The sequence below is a fragment of the Mytilus edulis genome, chromosome 3, assembly GCF_963676685.1.
Source record: "Mytilus edulis chromosome 3, xbMytEdul2.2, whole genome shotgun sequence".
Taxonomy (NCBI): domain Eukaryota; kingdom Metazoa; phylum Mollusca; class Bivalvia; order Mytilida; family Mytilidae; genus Mytilus; species Mytilus edulis.
In genome coordinates this window covers 90850237-90869830 of record NC_092346.1, presented here as the reverse complement: position 1 = coordinate 90869830, position 19594 = coordinate 90850237, and the positions used below count along the sequence as shown (strand labels likewise).

The following is a 19594-nucleotide window of genomic DNA, read 5'->3' as shown; positions in this document are numbered from 1 at the left end:
GGAATGATTGTCAAGTTTACATGTTTATCTGCTGTGTATCGTCTGGTCTTAGACAAACTTTAATGGTGCATTAGGCAAAGTTTAATTTTCGCAGTTTGGTTCGTTTCTTTGATACTTTTTAACAAAATATCAAATATAATTTGTGTATTGAATGGTTGTAAGGTGTAAATATCTGTATCCAAGGTGTTATTTTACCTTCACCCTATTGTCATCGATCATTGGTTATGTAAATTGTATGTGATACTTGTAGTTAAACCCTTTATATTTTGTTTATTGCGAACCAAATGAAACCTTTCCACATAGTCATCACCTAATGAACAATCTATTTAAACTTTTTCAGTTATATACTGTTGTCACGTCATTAAGGATTGCATATTTTTGTCAAGATTAATATTGATTCACTCATAGGGTCTTTGCATTAGAAATAAACACATTTATTAAAAAATCAGTTGTTGACATGTTATATTCTTCATATTTATTCTATGATGGTATGATACAAAAAAAAAAAACATAACGGGAGGGATTGTACTTAATTTTCATATGATGAAAACATAATCTTTCAATCAGTTTAATTGGGGTCTGCAGTTGACATGTCAGTAACTGCTAGTAGTATCCTTGATAGAACTGTATTTCACAAGCTTCTGTAAAATATACGGAACAGATGTCTTTTTCTTTGTTAGCCATGCTATTGTCAGTTTATTTTCGATCCATGAGTTTGACTGTCCCTCTGGTATATTTAGCTCCTCTTTTTACTGTTAAATACAATCCATATTTTTATAAGATGGATTGAATATTACTACTCTGAAAAAAAAACTTCCTAAGAAATGCCATGCAGTGGCGGATCCAGAACTTTTCGTAAAGGGGGGGGGGGGCTTCAGTTATGCTTCAGTGATTCCCGATATAATCAACCAAATTTGTCCAACGAAAGGGGGATCCGCCTATGTCATGTCTGGAAAAAAAATCTGTGACAGATACTACGCTGCGGGCGGCTGGAAAAAAAATACGGAGAAAGGGGTAAACCGTTGCGTTACATTTGCATTAGATGTGCATGTAACTGGAATATATTATTTATATTCGTCAAAAAGCTCTCAAGCGCTTATGTTTGTATTGTTATAAGAAAGGGAACCGAATCAAAATAAAACTTTCGCTATTGGTATTTACATCACTGTCCTTTATGGTTTACTCTTAAATATGGAAAAAGACGTTGGTGATTAGGTGTATCAGCAGGTAAACCGGAAGTAAAAGGTGCATATCCGCCATTGATAAATTCAGGTAAACACAATACAAAATATAATTTTGTAACTTGCAAAGTATATTCAGTGACTGAGGCTGACACATTAACTACTCAAATATATTGTTTTGTAAGTTTGTCATCATGCACGCGGAAGTATATTTCACGACAGCAACACACTACAATTTCTATAAAAATTGATAACTTTGACCACAGTAAAGGATACCTTTCATAAAACTCAATGTAGTACTTAGTGACTAGTACAGCTTGATTTTATCATTTATTCAAGCCGAATAAATTTGCCCTTTCTTAATTTAATCTAAAATAACATGCTCATTATGAGTCACAAAGAATACCATTTCTGAAATCAAGTGTAGCAATATGTATGTATGTATGTACGTAGATCCCTCCGTTTACGGAGCACCCCTCGAGAGCTGCGAGGGTACAGTGGAATCCGTGTACACTCCCTATCGGGATTAATGGAGATGTGTCACTAACGTATTTACAATGTTCAATATTTACAAGGACAATCCCATCCAACACCAGGGAGTGTTAGGACACCGGGCAGAGTCTGTTATTATGGTGGAGGAAGCCGAAGTACTCGGAGAGAACCACCGGGCTGCTCGGCGGGAACAGACAAACCGAAGAGATATCAGCAGATTGATCTCCAGGTCAAAGTCGGGAGCAACTTTGACCAACCGAGGCCCCCATAGTACCCATTCTAGTTTAAACTCCGGTCTGGGTACCAGAGATGTGTGTGAGAGGGTGAAAATCGCCCTTCTGATGTACTGATATTTTTAGCACCCCGAGTGAGAATCGAACTCGGGACCTTCAGCACTGTAGCCATCGGTCTTAACCACTAGACCACGAACTCAATATCGGTAATATGGTATTTAATAAAATTACAATGTCTTGCAATCGATCATCATTGCCAATTACCTATCCTAGAGTGTCTGCCTATACATATTGCATTCATTCATTATTTTTTTTAATACAGTGTATTACAACAAATTATAATTACACTTTACAAATTCACCAAGTTTTTTTGTATTCAATGTTATTTACCTTTCATTTTTTTCTTCCAGAGATGGGTCTTATTACTTCCTATGTAATTATTAAATACAATTGTATTAATGAATAAGTTGATAGTAATCATGATTACATCTGATTACAATGAAGTTTAAAATAACCACTTTGAATGACATTGTATAAAGGTTAAAAAATTACACCATTTTGTTGGTATCTAATAACATGCACATATTTCTTAACATGTGTAACTTTAACAAAACTATTTTTATCACAAGTTATAAATTTGATTAAATATGAATAATAAAAATGTGCATTTAAGACATGATACATGTATATATATATATAATTTTATTTATAGTGCAACCTGATATAACATTTATTTTACATACATTGATACAAAGTCAATCAGCCAGCCTTCAAAGGCTTACGAAGCACTGTCAATTAATATCTATAATTTGCGCTAATATAGAAAATATGAAATTATTTCTTCAAGAACATTTTATAACAAGATTATTTAAATATCACAATGAGAAAGTAACTGAGTTCTGATTTTTGAAATATTGAATATATAGTTTGACACTAGTTTACAGTCTGTAGTTAGCAATTTAATGAGTATTTCGTCATCAGAAAGAACGGAAAGGTCTATGTTGTTACGTTGCTGAAAGTCAGCGAAGGCATTGTTTCTTTCACACGAATATAAAGGACATTTTATTAAAAAATAATTTTCGTCCTCAACGGATACATTGTCATTACAAACTTTACAAAAACGTCTATTTGAGGGGATACCACGATAACGCCCAAGTTCTAATTCCAACGGAAAAGTCCACACAACGCATTCTGGCTAAAGTCGATCTCTGTTGTCGTGTCATATTAGTGGTAATGTACTGCTGTGTTTCAAAGTTTGTTTCAAGACATCTAAAAGTTCGTAATTTTGGCATGTTCATAATATCCAGTTTCCATTTATCGTGATGTTTTTGACGGAGCAAAAGTTCTGAGTAGTTGGCAATAAATTTTACACTTAGTCCATTTATGTAGTTATTGTTAAATAGTTCCAAAAGTTCACATTTTTCCATCACTGATTTTAGCTCGTTGTACCATGTTTTCTTATATTTTTCTGATAAAGTTAAATCCCATTGGAAAATACGATTTGGAATTCGACCTACGTGCATACTTGTTATTCTATGCCAAAGTCTTATCATGTTACACTGGCGACGGATATATGCAGGGGTCCAACCCATATCACCACAAATAGCCGGAATCGGACTACATTTCCCAACTCCCATAAATGTCCTGATTGCTCTGTATTGGAGTCTTTCAATATTATCGTAAGGCTTGTAACCCCAGACACCTGATGCATAGTCCATGATTGGAACAACTGTACTTGTAAATAATTTTGTGTATGTTTCGTAATCAAAACCATCCACCAGAAAATATTTTGATGATAAGGCACCAAGTGCTCTACTACTAGCTGTGATGAGTTCGTTCACGCACTCGTTGTATTCAAGAGTTTCAGATATTGTAAGTCCTAGGTATCGATATCTTGGTGTGTATTCGATAGTTGTGTTCCCCATCTTAAATACTCTATCTGAGCACGGAGATGACTTTTGTCTAATAAGCATAACTTTCGTTTTATCACAGTTCACTTGTAAGCTCCATTTCACAGACCAGTTATCTAGTGCTGTTAATTGTTTTTGCAGTCCATTTTCTGTATCCGACATAAGCACAATATCGTCAGCATATAGTAGTGTACTGATTTCAAAGTTAGTATCTAGACGGATTCCACAATTCAAAGCATTAATATCTGTAGTTAAGTCGTTGATGAAGAGTGCGAATAATGTGGGAGCCAAATTATCTCCTTGTCGAACACCAGTTTCGACCGAAAACCAATCTGTAAGAGTACCGTTAAGTCTAACACAGCTTTGAAGGTTTGTATACATGCTTTGGATCGTTCTCAGCATATTTCCATAAACGCCCGCTTTAACAAGTTTATGCCAGAGGTAAGTATGGTTAACAGAAACGAAAGCCTTGCTAAAGTCTATAAAACATATATGTGTATCCAGTTTCATTAGCTTTCTGTTTCTTAAAATGGTGCACAGTGTATAAATGTGGTCTAAACAGGATCTCATTTTTCTGAATCCATTCTGTTCGTTACAGAGAGTGTTATTCCGCTCAAAATAAGAGGTAAGTCTGCCGTTAAGAATAGAGCTAAACATTTTGGCAACAGTTGACATTAAGCTTATACCACGATATCCAAGTGGATCACGATAGTCTTTTCCATCTTTTAATATAGGATGAATAATACTTTGGCACCAAGGTGAAGGAACTATACCATGAGAAAAGCACATATCAAATAACTTTTGTAACGGGACAGTCAAAATTTTATTACACAGAATTTCGTTTGGTAAATTGTCAACACCTACTGCTTTACCTAGTTTCACAAGTCTCATTGCTTCTTCTGTTTCTTCAATTGAAATATTTTCATTAAAAAGTTCGGCCTCTAAAATCTCATCATCTTCATCGGTTACGCTATTGAATTCGCGCTCCAATTGTTCAGTAAGTTCGCTTAAATTGTCAATGAATGTATCGTTTACCAGTGTATTGTCTAATTTAAATAGTTTGTAATATTCGCTTTTCCATCTTTTGAGGATTGTTTCCTGGTCTGTAGAGAAGCTTCCATCCTCCATACGGACACTGTCAATATCTGGTCTATGTTTTTGCGGCCCTAGCTTATCGATTTCTCTCCAAAATTCCTTCTGATTTGAATCATTTAAATTCTTAATTCTGTCACGGATCATTGCCTGATGAGTGCGTTCACACTGCCGTAATCGTTTGTCAAATTGTTTTCTTTTTTCGATAAAATTGCTCCTGAGAAAATCCTGTGTCCGTTTACACCCTTTATATTTTAGATAATCCTTTTCGGATCGGTTAACCTTAGTAGTAGTTCTCTTAACTCAGTATTCCAATATGGTTTTTGAATTTGTTTTTCTCCGTTTTTTTGTAACATTTCCTCCGGCTTCTTTAAAGGGTAAATGATTATCCATTTCACTATGAAGTACAGTTACAAAGTTTCCGTATAATTTATCGATTTCGTTTTTAACATTTAGACAATTTTCCATTTGTTCAATAACACTTAGAATAGCTATCGTGCATCGTTGATTTGCGAAAATATCATTCGGAACATTACATACATTATACTTGCGTCTTTTGGAACATACATTACTGTCTTTACTATTTTCACTGTAATTGCTTGTATAATCACTAATTGAAAGACTACATGAAAGAATAGAGTGATCTGGAATAGTTGCTTTTGCGGCCGGAGTTATGTCATATAGTAAAAGAATGTCTGAAATTAGTTGAACTTTGTATATATTATTGACCATAAAAAAAAGCAATTTAAAAAATAAATAATCAGAATATTAATAACTTAATAATTAATAGGAATTACCGGGTATTTTGAAAAGTAATTGATTAAATTAAATAACATGTAATCAGATTTGATAACAATAATTACTTGAAAATAGATAATCATTTACAGCTGATTAATGATTGCAATTACACCAAGTCTGATTTTGACACCAACTTCAAAGTTTAATGTAGGGATAAAAATAAATAACCCTAAAAAAGCTGGATGATCCACTTTTCATACAACCACAAAATTTTGCTGCTGTATAATGGAAGGGTGCTATAATCAAAACAATACTTACAAATACTTTTGTTAAGTTGCTTCTTTCTTGACCAATTTCAATGGGTTCTGTAATATTCTGAATCCTAACATCTATAATTAAAGGTTATGGAATTTATACTCTTCTGAAGGGACGTATTTTGGGAATTCTGGGAAACCATTTTGAAAACAAAATTAATATTTGCCCACCTCAAATGAAATCGCATGTTATTTTATCATTTCTTTTAAATATTTCCAAAAATATTTTGCATCATTTTCGTCTTTGAATTTCTTTACTTTTAAATGAAAAATTGCTATTTCATCGAGTTGGTAAAAATTTAATTCTGCTGATGTGGTAAAAATTTAATATTGCTGACGACGAAAGTGTCTGAAAGCGAGTAACCTAAACAACAGGGCGACTAGATTGCGCTTTTGATGGTCATGAGGTTGGCTGGGAAAGCAACTTTGTCGCCCAAGTCGCATGGTAGGGCGAGCCCTGTGATAGCTCATCCAATTTCATTATAACAAATGTACATATGCAATGTATAAAACTATAGTATTAATGAATGGGTGTTTTTATAATGACCCTGTTATATGTCCAAGGTCTGTAATAATGGTCAATGTCCATTTCTTAAGACATTTATTAACAAACAGAACAAAAGTGTATGTGTTGCTGCCAACTTGATGTACTCTCTACTCTTTAACTGACAGTTTAGTTTGAAAAAAATAATCTGTACTTCACCATAATAAAGCTTTTTATATACCAAATAACCAAGAAATTAAATTGACAGAAGTTATGTGTTGAAAAACAGGATGAACAGTGATCTCTATGTATGGTTCCTCTAATGTTGGTTACTGGTCACTAAATTAAATAAAATACAAAAAAGTCTTGTAATTATATTATTTTCAAGACATAATTAAATTTAATAAAACATTAACAGTATTAAATTTGAACATTTTTGGTTTGAAAATGTCATCTATTCCTGTGAGGATTCAAATTTCTTCTTTAACTGAAAAAATGTTAATGTTTAATTTAACTTTTACAGTTCCACCAGTTACAGAAGCACCACAAAGATTATTAAATGGGTTTGTTTCCTGTCGATTTTTTACTGCTAACATATTAGAGTTGACACTGTGGAGTTGGGAAGCAGGTGTACCTCTCAACTGTAATATCAGTTATTTTACAGAATAAAATTATGATGACTTTTTTTTTCAAGGCAATTCGTTTTGAAAATCGGTGGCCATGTTAAATTTATTATATTTGATATTAACACTGTTTTTTTGTAATGGCCCTGTATTAATGCCCAGTTTGCCTTTATTAAGCCCAGTTAGGGTTTTTAATAAACAGTCATTTTTGGCAATAATGTACTTAGTTCGTTAATAAAATGTAATTAAGATTGTTAGTGACTCCTCAAAGTATTCCACTAAAATTAATATTTGAGAAAATAGAATATTGTTTGATTGTGAATAAGAAATTATTCAAAGTTGTATTCAGAGTCATTCTGATGAATGAACTTCAAAATGCTTAAGCATTATTAATGTTTCAGTTTGTAGCTTAAAATAATTGTATTTACACCTAAGGTGTATGCTTAAAAGTGAAAACACCAAACAGTTACAATTTTATTTTGATTCATTCAAATCTAGATGAGTCAAGAATATAATGTCAGATGTAGCCATTTTTATATTATAGTTCGTTTCTGTGTGTATTACATTATAACATTGTGTCGTTTGTTTTCTCTTATTTTTAAGTGAAAATTCACATTGCGATAAGACGTGTCACGGTACTTGTCTATCCCAAATTCATGTATTTGGTTTTGATGTTATATATATATGTTATATTTGTTATTCTCGTGGGATTTTGTCTATGTGTGTTACATTTTAGTGTTATGTCGTTGTTCTCTTATATTTAATGCGTTTCCCTCGGTTTTAGTTTGTTACCCCGATTTTGTTTTTTGTCCATGGATTTATGAGTTTTGAACAGCGGTATACTACTGTTGCCTTTATGTATACATACATGTACTGTTACATTCTTTTCAGCAGTCTATTTAATTGCTTGACAAAGCTATTTTTGTACATAAAAAAGGTGTATTAGTTTTATCACTTTTTGTAGGCTAACTTACATGTATTATAAAATACTGCATTAGAATGTTTGGAAAAAATCTTCTTAAGCACATGTATAAATTTATGCAATGTAATCAAATGATAAAACTTTTTTTTTTTTATTTCAGATATAGGTAGAATTCTGATGAGAACAAACTTACTTATTTTTCCTGTGGACAAAAGATGTACAAATTATGTAGACAAGTTTATAATATTTTTTAAGGAAGATATGTTCAAAGATCAACAATTAGGTCATCTGACACCACATGACAACAACATTAAGTAAACACCTGGAGCAATAATAGACAATAAATAAGTGAGAAAACATTATAGGTTATAATTGATTTACAGCTTAATCACACCTTTCTGTATTATGTGATGATTCTTTTATTGTGTACAGATTTAACTTGGCATTTATTTTGATGCAATAAAAAAATTCTAGTTTTATATATATATACATAAGTTGATATCAGTGAAATCATCAAAATGAGTGTTTCTTCATTGCCATCTGCAGCTAGTGGATCTAGTAATAGGAGTACATCTATTTCCACTAACATGTCATTATCTCCAGGTTTAGCACCTTACAAGACTCTTTCACCAAGCAGTTCACTTGTTGCCCTTTCTAAAGTTGAGGATGATGAATTAAGAGGGAAAAAGTCAGATGAACTTGTGAGAATTATTCGCAGATTAGAATCTGAAAGTAGATCTTTAGTTGCTGAACATAGTTGCATAATAAAAGATGTGAATAGACGTTTGCAGATATATATGCTTGAAATCAGAGGTTTGAAAGACATTAATCAAAAGTTACAGGATGACAACCAAGAGTTACGGGACTTGTGTTGTTTTCTTGATGATGACCGTCAACGAAGTCGTAAATTAGCCAGAGAATGGCAGAGATTTGGACGATACACATCAAGTGTGATGAGAAGTGAAGTTTCAACGTATCAGCAAAAACTGGCTGATCTAGAAAGCAAACAGGAAGAATTGGTGTTAGAAAACTCTGAATTGAAAGAGCTATGTTTATATTTAGATCAGGAGAGACTGCGATATAACTCCAATTTAAGAGATGATGGTGATGGTAGTAGTAATAGTACAACTGCTGGACTAGAAGATAATGGTGTGATAATGAATGGTACAGGGTCAGATGTACCTACACCTACAGAACAAAGACCAAATCAAGGTTTGTTTGCACAATTAACTTTTCTTCAATAAAGATAAATAATAGCAGCTGATAATCATCTTGTTGAGATAGAGTCAAAAGTTTAGATCTGGATGATCAATGATCTGAAAACTTTCAAAAAATAAAATAAAATATAATATTTAAAATATACTGACATTCACCAAATTTTTTTTTATTACTGATAGATAGTTAATTTTACATATTCTTTTAGATTTGAAAATGAAGCAGGATAGAATAGAACAAAGTTGAAAAATCTTGACTATAGATCATCCCAAAATTGGTTAAAAAGGCTTAAAAAAAAATGGAAAAAAAATATGTGAAAAAAATATCAGTGCTTGATGTTTAGTCTAACATTCTATTTAATTTTGTAAACATTTATTATTTTCTATTTTTTTATTAATATAATTATATTTCATATAAAGTTTTTGTAGTGATATTTGTTGTATTTACATATTCAGACAACACCAGACAATATATCCAACAGCTAGAGGAACAAGTCAGAAATCTAGAGGAAGAAAAGAAACAATTGGCTCAGGTTAGTTTTAAACAAATAAGATTTACAAGATAATGGATTTATTTTCAAAAAGAGGAATCATATAATATTTGTATATTTCCTTACAGTAAGTTATAGGTATAACATTAAAAAAAAAGTACCATGTTGGCTGAGTGAAAACATTACACATTTAGAGAAATAAGATAATGCAAAATGATGGATTTTAATAATTATAGGAGGAGGTTTATCAGGAATTGGACTTTTCTAAGGATAGAGCGTGAAAAATCAATGCAGGGTATCCAATAAAATTTATTGACAATTTAACATGGTGCAAATAACAATAAAAGCTTCATTTAACTATGAATGGATTACCTCCCATTGCATCAGCAGTGCAATAGAAAAAGTAACAGTATGTTTACTCCATGAAGAGTATGGAAAATTATACTGAAGCTCACTTAAAACAGCTGCAAACTAAAATTAAAACATAAAGAGATAAATAGTTGTCTCCCATTTTGCAGATACATGTTTTTCTATAAGTTTGATAACCATGATAACATATAAAAGTACAATGCACAAAGTAAAGATGGTAATCTCTTGTTTTAGAAATCTGAGCGTAATGCAGCAGATGGGTACAGACCTCCAGTAGATAGAAAAGGTCCAAGACAAAAGTTAGAAAATGTAAGTACATTTAAACCAGCAGTACATTGAAGAAATCTATGTTTGCCATAAGTTTAATCATTCAAGATGGGGATATATTTTCAAAGATAGGGATATATTTTTGAATGTGCTTCATGTATTTATTTTCTTGAGTAAATTGTAATGAAAAATTTCTATGATATGTTGAATGTCTTGCCTATTTAAAGGTTTAAAAGTGAAAACCCAAACATACACACCTAACAGTTTAAAGGAATGATCAGACACATTTGCAGTATGTCTTGGTGGTTTATACTGTTAGAAAGTGGTATAAATGGTTGCAAGTTATTATGTTACTTTGACTTTGTGAGTCTATTTATTTTAAATGTGTCTTTCCTCATGAAAGAAATGGCCTATTGCAAGATATGATCTTTAATAGATTTTTTTTCAATAGAAAAACCTGTCATTCTGTAAATGATGATATTTTCTTTATTCAGAGATCTGCTCCAGTTGGTAATAATGATGATAATTACAGTGGCAGGAAGGCAGCCACACCAACACCAAGGGGAGATAATACAAGTCCATCAAAACCTGAAGCTGTAGTTCATGCAATGAAGGTTTGTTTAACATATAGATTTTTACTTGGCATGATAACTGTTCGAATCATGACTTTGCATTTGTATTGAATTCAGAAATTGTCAGACAATTTAGCATCACTTTTATAAAGGGGTTATGTTACAGCGCACATACATGCTTAGCAACAAGCAAGGTATGGTTTCATGTTTATGTAATTAGGATGATGTGTTTAGCTCATAGATCAACTCCTTAAAGAAAAGGACCAAAATTAAAATGATGTTTCATTTCAAAGGATTTGCTTCATAAATAGCTAAGGAATATTTTTTTTGTATACCACCCAATGTCCTGTTTTCTCCAGTTTACCAAAAAAATGAAACACTTTAGTGGTGCACATTACAACAAACCAAACCTACCACCAACATCTGACTCCATCACTAAAAATAGATGTGGAAACAAAGACAAAATAAAGAACTTTGTACAGGCACACACTGTTGTAGGTACCACAGTATTACATGATCAAAAACATCCCTTTTGCCAATCTAGAAAATATGTCATTAGAGTGAAAAACACAATAAAAAAATATCTGCACAATCCAGCTAACAACAGTCTAATCTAATATTTTGAAATAATTATGATAACTTCATTTTAATAACACTGACCACCCAATCTGTATTTAATTGTTATTTTGTTAACAGGTGTTAGAGGTTCATGAGAATCTAGAGAGACCCAAAGTGGATGTTGGCGGAGAAAACCTAGATGATACAGAAAAAGCAATAGTCAGAGAGATGTGCAATGTATGTATTATTTTTTTTATATTGAAGATACAGTATTAGTAAATTTATTCAATGCTTCATCCAAAGTTGCATAAGAAATTGGAGCCTATAATAAGAATCAAATTAGAAAAAAGGGTCAAAATGAGATGACTATTTTGACGACATCTTTCAGTTAGATACGATGATGATACATAAAAACAGGTAACAGGAATTGCCAAAAAACTAAGCAGTGCAACATACCACATTAAGCACTAACACTCCTCCTTATAAAAGCAGACAATTATGAACAACACTTTTTCTTTTACTGACAAAGAATGTGGAGACTATCTAGACCATATGACCACTTCTTTTAACAAGGCAATAAAAAAAAATTACCTAAATAGGTAAGCAGAGTCAAAATTTGATGTGTATGATACTACAGAAAGGTAGATACATAAGGCAGCAAGAATCCAAGCGCAACTATTTACTAACCAGTATAGAAAAGTTGTGACCTATGAAATATGTTACATATACTATGAATTTTATTCATAATTCTTTGAATACCAATTTTTTGTGGAAATCATTGGTATGATAAACAGTGAATTTAAATGTTCAACTAAGTACAAACTGTCTATAGGATTGTTATCTGACTTTGGCAAAAATCCAAGATGGTTAATAATCTTCTCATATTAAATGTGTAGCAGAGATTTGACTCTATGCTTGAAATGTGTATCATTATTGGAAGATATTAAAAGGCAGAGACTTTCAACTTTTATTAAAAGTTCATCTTTATTTCAAAATATTGAACTGTTTTCCTCTATAGTGAAACAAGATAGCCAGAAAATGAGCTATACAAGTCTCCATTGCTGTAAATAGAATAACTGCCATGTGACTTAACTGCAACTTTGTCTCTTTTCTGCAGATTTAATATAATATTATTTGCAGCCATCTCATGAGATGACCCTTTCATCCATAAACTTTGTTGTTTGGTATTATTGTGAGAAAGATAAACTGCAAGAAATTTTCCACCCTCACTCATGACTGTATAAGAAAACTGGTAAACTCCAGCAACAGGTGCAGTAAAAATACCAGTATTTGGGTTATACCCATTTTCATTATTGGTGACAACTTTATCAAACTTAATGACATCATTGCCACCAAGGGCTTGACTTTTTGTCAAAATTGATGCAAAGGCTGGAATTTTCTTTCTACTAGGACACTGACAGCCATTACCTAAAATGAATAAGAATAAAATTCTAATAATTAGCAATAATTTAATTTTGGATGTAACGCGTCTTCTGATTGGCTGACGTTATTTTGTTATGAGCCCATAGACATAATCTAGACATGTGACCATGACGTCATCAACATTTTTTCATGGTTTTCTACAGTTTAAAATGGAATTTAGAATTAAATTATAAGAAATGACTGTAATATTTTTTCTGTCTATTTGAAATAACATAAAAAATGTGGTGCACACTGTTAAATAACCCGCTACATGCGTTATTCAGTGTGCACCAAATTTTTTATGTTATTTCGAATAGACAGAAAAAATATTACAGTCATTCCTTAATTATTAAAGAAGTCTAAAATTGCTAAAATTGAAATCCTTTGTATTAAAATAATGTGAGTGCATGTTTTTATTAAAAAAGTCTTTCATTTGCTATGGCCTAGAGAAAGTGTCACTGTTGTCAGGTTATATAGCTGTTAATTGAATTGTTAAAGGGGACATAACTCTATCAGAAACAAAATAGGATAAAGAAAGAAAATATACATTCAAGAAAAGAAAAGTGTAACTAAACAGTTAACGGAATAATTTAATACTAATCACAAAATATTTTAACAGTCTTAGTGATAGCAAATTCATCCACTATCTTATTTCATTTTTTCAAAGCAGACAACTTAGGTATCATTTGTAACTATTTAAGAAAAAAACTACACAAACAGTTATTAGCCAATTGTTTTGTTACATTTTGAGTAACAAGGTTAAGCGAGAAAAAAAATATTTTAAGAAATTAAGTATGTGTAGGAAACTTACCTGGACTTTTTTGCTTCATTGCCATTTCAAGGAGGTCGCTCAGGAGAGAACACTCTGAAAATAAAAACCATTTCATTATTACACTCACAAAACATAAAAAAATATAAACAAAATAATTAGAATCTTTTCTTTTTCTTTTTACAATTCAACATGTTATATGTAATGCATGAAATATTTCCCTTGACACACTAAAAGATTTTATTGTAAACAATTCCAAGCAAAGGCTTACATCCATGTAAAAAGTTTGTTTAGGAAGAAATACATTTGTAAATTATATCTTATAAACTAATAAATAGTACAATTATTTTACCTAATTTTGTGTTACAAGATCCCATGACCATTTCTGTAAACCCCAATAGTATCAGTACAGATGTGAAGTATGTCAGCTGCATTGTGATAAGTGACTCAGGACAAACTAAATATTTTCAGTGCTGTTACTCTTTTATACATTGATAGAGATGTCTGACTTGTTGAAAACAAACCATTAAAGGAAATTGGATATGGTAAATGAGTTTTTATCATGCACTATAACATGACAGATGTTTTGATTTATGTCATTTAATCAAATTTTTGTTTATCTTTTTTAAAATGTTTAGATCTGGTCATGCAATTTCCCTCAATTGACCATTGTTTTACTAGAATAAGTTAAAGAGATTGAAAAAGATCAATTGACCCGTATTGACAACTTGGAATAGTAGTAAATACTGTAAATTCAGAAATTATTGTGTGCATTTTATTATTATTGCGATTTTATTATTTAAGACTATAATGCGATTTTAATTTTTGCGACATGAAAAAAAAAATCTCAAAATGCGAGTTTAAGTTATTGCAATTATAACCCTGACGCATTTTTCGCAATAATAAAAACATCGCAATAATTTCTGAATTTATAGTACTGAAAAAAAACTACAAGGGGAGGTTTATACCACCTAAAACATTTGTATGGCTCATTAGAATAATAGGGTCTGAAGACAAGATAAAAATCCCAAGCATTTTCTGCCACTGTCAGCTGAAATTACCTTCTTTAATAAAGATTACATAATTCATGCATTATTAAACCTGAAGACGATAGGGCACTATGCAATCAGAAATTAGCTCCCCTATAACTATATTATGTTATAACTTATAGGGAATGAATTAATGTTTATGAGAAAAGATCTTTCACCAATAATTTAAGGTGGTACCTAAAACTACAGGGAGATAACTCTGTAAAATCAGCTAAACGTTTTAATTACGTTGTGTTGTAAAGGGAATAATAAGCTTCTGAAAGATCAAAATTGGTGTTTGTCAAACTGCTATATAACCAGTGTAAATTTTCTGACAAAACGGTTGGTTCAAAATTTTTGAAATTTTTATATTTTTGTTAAAGGGTCAAAGCAAATACTTTGTCAAAATTTTATCAAAATTAAACGAGCCAAATTAATTTTAGTGAAAGTGTTAGGTACCACCTTAAGACTCCCTTGTCCATGTATTTTGGTGAATGTATTTAATATATAACATTCATTGATAATCAAAATATTTAAAACTTAAAATAGGCCAGATATTTTATTGTGTCTACTTTTGTTATTTTATTTAGGTTGTGTGGAGGAAACTTGGTGATGCCAATCCAGAAAAAGGTTCAGCTAATTTGTATGAAAATATCCCAGCTCGACAGTCAACTCAATCTTCAACTCAGCCTTCTTCATCGAAACAGCGATCAGTTTCTCAACCCATTCTATCACGTCAGCAGGTGCAATCTCCACCCATGCCTCATCAATCAGGAAGATATTACAATAGTCAGCAATCAGCTCAACAACAACCAAACCATCTATCATACAGTCATAACCATCCAACTGCTTCAAATTCTACTGGCCATCTCGGTCCTTACCATGAAGAACCAATGAGTTCTGACATTGCACCAGGAATAACGCACACAGTTCATTCACAGAACCTGCCACCTCATCATCAGTACAGATCTCCGCCCCCACCACCTGTCAATCATAACAAAAGCCGCCCTCCACCTCCCCCTACTAATTACCATTATCAGGAAAGACCCCCACCCCCACCAGTTTCTCATCAGAACTATGAAAATATCCCACCACCTCTTCCACAGAAACCAAGTTCATTCGGTCAGCAGAATTATCATGATAGACCAATGAGATCTGATCGAGTGTCAACAACATCAATGTCTGATCCACGAAAGCCTGTCGATCCGAGAGAAATGGCACACAATTACAACGATCAAAGAAGTCGTCGAGATCAACGAGATGTAAACATCACTCAAAGATCTAATCCTGTGAATCGGGAAAGAAGCAGAGAAAGAATTCTAGATTATCCACCAGAAACTTCAAGGTCATGGGATCAAGGAAGACGACCTCAAGACTATCCTAGAGACCCAAGGCAAAGTCATACTTCACTTGGATCCTACCACTAAGTGTCAAAAACTAAATAGAAATTATCATTTTTATTTCTATGTTCACCAGTCCAGGAATCTAGTTTTGTTCTATAAAGTCCCTTTGACAAGCATTTTGACTGCAATTCCACTATCAGGGATAATTATTTTGAAATCACATCATCAGGTATAAAGAATGGCCTTTTAACATAGGAAACATTACTATTGGTGCTATTATATTTGATAAAATGCATTTATTCTTGTTAGATCTTTGCTTGCATTTAGCATTTTATAAACAAATTTATGAATGTTAGCGTTATTGATTTACCCACAATTATCTTTGCTTGCATTTTAAAGTGAATTTTATCATAAATTGAGATGTAAAATTGCACCAATTATGCTCTCAATAAAATAATATTTAATTTTTGTCACCATTTTGCAGAATTAATTACAAATTTTATTTATATCAAGTAAACATTACTAAATAACAAGAGACTGTGAAATGAGGACTGGCAAAATACATGCTAGCGGTAAATGAAAAATGTTCAAAATCTAACGTGAAATGAAAATATACACTGAAATAGTTACTTTGGTTTAAGTGTTTTTCCAGTGAATAACTATTACGGTAATTATCTTTTGTGCTTTTCCAATGAATAAGTATTAATTTAAGATTTTGCATTTATCTGTATTTGGGATTTTGTGTTGTTGGATTACTGTCTCATTGACATATACTTCACATCTTTTATTTATAGAAAATATTGAAGATTACTTATTTTTTAGGGTTTCTACTTATAGAAATTTATCCCTAATGAATAAGTAATCAAAGATCTTAGATATTTTAAATTGAGATGTAAAAGTAATCATTCATGGTACAAATACACTGTTATATAATATTTTTTTTCATATTGAAGGTAGCTTTATAATATACACTCACATTGTAAAGACTGTAAACCAAAAACATAATATTATAGGGCATATTTTTTGTGAACACTGCCAAAACTAATGTCATCAATGCAATCATATCTTTCATCTAACATTACACATGTATTTTTGAAGTGAGGTCTCATTATTATACATTTACATATAATTTATTGAATAATGTGTAGTTTACTTATTGAACTACATTGCATATTTAGTCAAAACATCTGTGCATTTTTTTCTCAAATATTTTTTTATTAGGACCATTTATTTCATCATATTACCATCACTATTGTTTTCAGAGCTACTTTAAATTACAAATGTTTATTTGAAGTTCAAAAAAAGTTTTTAACAACTAACAAAAACAAACTAGTTTTATTTGTTATTTTGAATGTGTACTTTAAGTAGATGTCAAAATTATTTCTGTTGTGATTTTTGTACAGTATATATTTTATGATTTTTAATATTTCAACTGTTTAAAGTAACAGCTATTTGTTACTCTGTAAATATGTACAGATCTTTATTTATTTATTAGATTTTGACATACACATTGAAGGTATACTTTTACTTTTGAAGTATTGTTTGTGAAATAGGAAAAATAAGATTTTTACTGTGAATTTTCTTATTATGTCAATAGAAATCATTGGACTTTTTCATAGGCTGATTTTGATTTGGACAGCATCACATAATTTCTACCTTACATTTTACTCTTTTACTAATTATGAAGACTTTTCCAATTTCCACTTTTGATGTTCCTTGCACATACAACTCATTACAGGGATGTAATTTAATTTCTATTGGAAAATAAATAAATTTGTTTCCCCCTTTTCAAAAAGGAAATTTTCATCCACAGTTATAGTTTGTTAAGTTCTGGCGTCAGAATAATTTTTGCAATAATATTAATGTGCTTAAGATAACAACTAAAATTATTGAACTTCATCCACTAGATTATTTTTTTTTAGTCTTTTTCATCAGTTTTACTTTGAAAGCTCTTGGATTAATATATGAATTTTTTAGACCAAGGAAACGTTAAGCATACACTTGTATCATATATGGAATGACTGTAATATTTTTTCTGTCTATGAAGAAATAAAATAAAAAAATTGGTACACACTGAATAACCCTCGTAGTGGGTTTTTTTAAAGTACGCACCACATTTTTTTTTGTTATTTTGTATAGACAGAAAAAATGTTTCAGTCATTCCTTATTATTCAATTTAAAACTCCATTTCAAGCCAGAATAAATCATGAAAAAACAATGATGACGTCACGGTCACATGACAACATTATGTCTATGAGCTGATAGACAATACACTGTCAGCCAATCAGAAGACGTGTTACATCCAAAATTAAATTATAAACCAATGTCTTCTCATCAGGAGTGTTCAGATTTGTTTTAAAGACATGATTTATATTACAAGTTTGAGGTCATCATCCAGTTGTGTGTTATAACATAAATGTACTGAATTTAATAATGATTTAGTTTTGTTGTCACTATTTGAATGATCTACTTTTGTTTCATTACCACATGTTAATCCTTCAATTCTCATTGTTATAGTGATATTATATATATTTCAAGTTGAAGTACTAGATCTCGAATTAACTTATCTTCGTTTGGAGTGTTAATCTGATTTGTTTTTGCAAAATGGTTATACATTGCTTGTTAGATCATAGATGGTGCTATAGTACATTAAACATTAGTTTATCATTGTTCTTATTTATTATACTGGCCTGACACTTTATTTTCTCCATAATTTTAAGTGTGTCTTTGTCCTGTTACCTATCCACTCACATCCTGCTTATGTAGATATTGAGTATTCGTGAGTTTTCATTTTCCTTAAATTTGAGGAAAAATTATATTTTTGAGGATATTTGATTTTGTTGTTTAGCCACAAGCCTATGAAATATTTGCTCTTAGTTGAACATTAAAATGTGTGGTACATCTTCACTCATGTAAACAACACAACTTGGTATCCCACAAAATGATCATGGATCTACAGATGTCTTTTTACTTGATCTTTCAAATGATTTCATAATTTTCTTAGCATCACAACAGAAGTCGTAAATATAAGCTCTTGAAATTTAAGCATGCTTAGTTTAATGATATTCCATTATAGTACTGCAACCAGAGTTCATTTTTATGCAGTAAAGCTGCATTATGCGAGCACCCTAGATTTGTGTTCTTCCCAATAAATGCTGAAATACTTGCCATTGTTATTATCTAGCTCGCTACTATGTTATATATAACTAATTGAACACTTTTTTAATACTTTTTATTCTGGATTACAAAAAATATGACCAGAAAAACCTTAAATGATCGTCGATTTATCCAAAAGTTTTGAAGTTACACATAGGAAGTAGTGCTTATTAAGAACCCTTGTGTAGTTCATTATGACTTGTACTTTCGGCCAAGATGTCAAAGAACAATTGTATGAAATATTTAATCGCCGAAAATCTCTTAAGACAAGTAGTTTAGATTTCCCAAATGGCAAAAGTCGTAGGAATATTGTTTGTCATCAATTCTTCTTTCCTCTATAACTTCCTCCAATAGTTGGAGTACACCAACCTTACTAAATTAAGGTTGGTTAAACCCTTATAATAATTAATTATTCA

At 31.3% G+C, this 19594-nt stretch overlaps 2 protein-coding genes across 3 annotated transcripts; one reads left to right on the top strand and one right to left on the bottom strand.

Moving 5' to 3' along the window:
• Nucleotides 1–1209: 1209 nt before the first annotated feature.
• Nucleotides 1210–18687, top strand: LOC139514677 (coiled-coil domain-containing protein 85C-like). Of its 2 annotated transcripts, none has more exons than XM_071304158.1 (7): nt 1210–1272; nt 8150–9201; nt 9660–9736; nt 10298–10372; nt 10825–10944; nt 11599–11697; nt 15270–18687. In XM_071304158.1, exons 2-7 carry the CDS (start codon nt 8508–8510, stop codon nt 16104–16106), a joined length of 1902 nt encoding a protein of 633 aa, XP_071160259.1. In that variant the 5' UTR covers nt 1210–1272; nt 8150–8507; the 3' UTR covers nt 16107–18687. The 2 variants fall into 2 exon arrangements, with proteins under 2 accessions (XP_071160259.1, XP_071160260.1); XM_071304159.1 differs by having other exon boundaries at nt 1259–1361.
• Nucleotides 12426–14092, bottom strand: LOC139514678 (complement C1q-like protein 3). Its single transcript, XM_071304160.1, has 3 exons — nt 14004–14092; nt 13694–13747; nt 12426–12888 (listed from the first exon to the last, which is right to left on the bottom strand). Exons 1-3 carry the CDS (start codon nt 14083–14085, stop codon nt 12473–12475), a joined length of 552 nt encoding a protein of 183 aa, XP_071160261.1. The 5' UTR covers nt 14086–14092; the 3' UTR covers nt 12426–12472.
• Nucleotides 18688–19594: the final 907 nt, after the last annotated feature.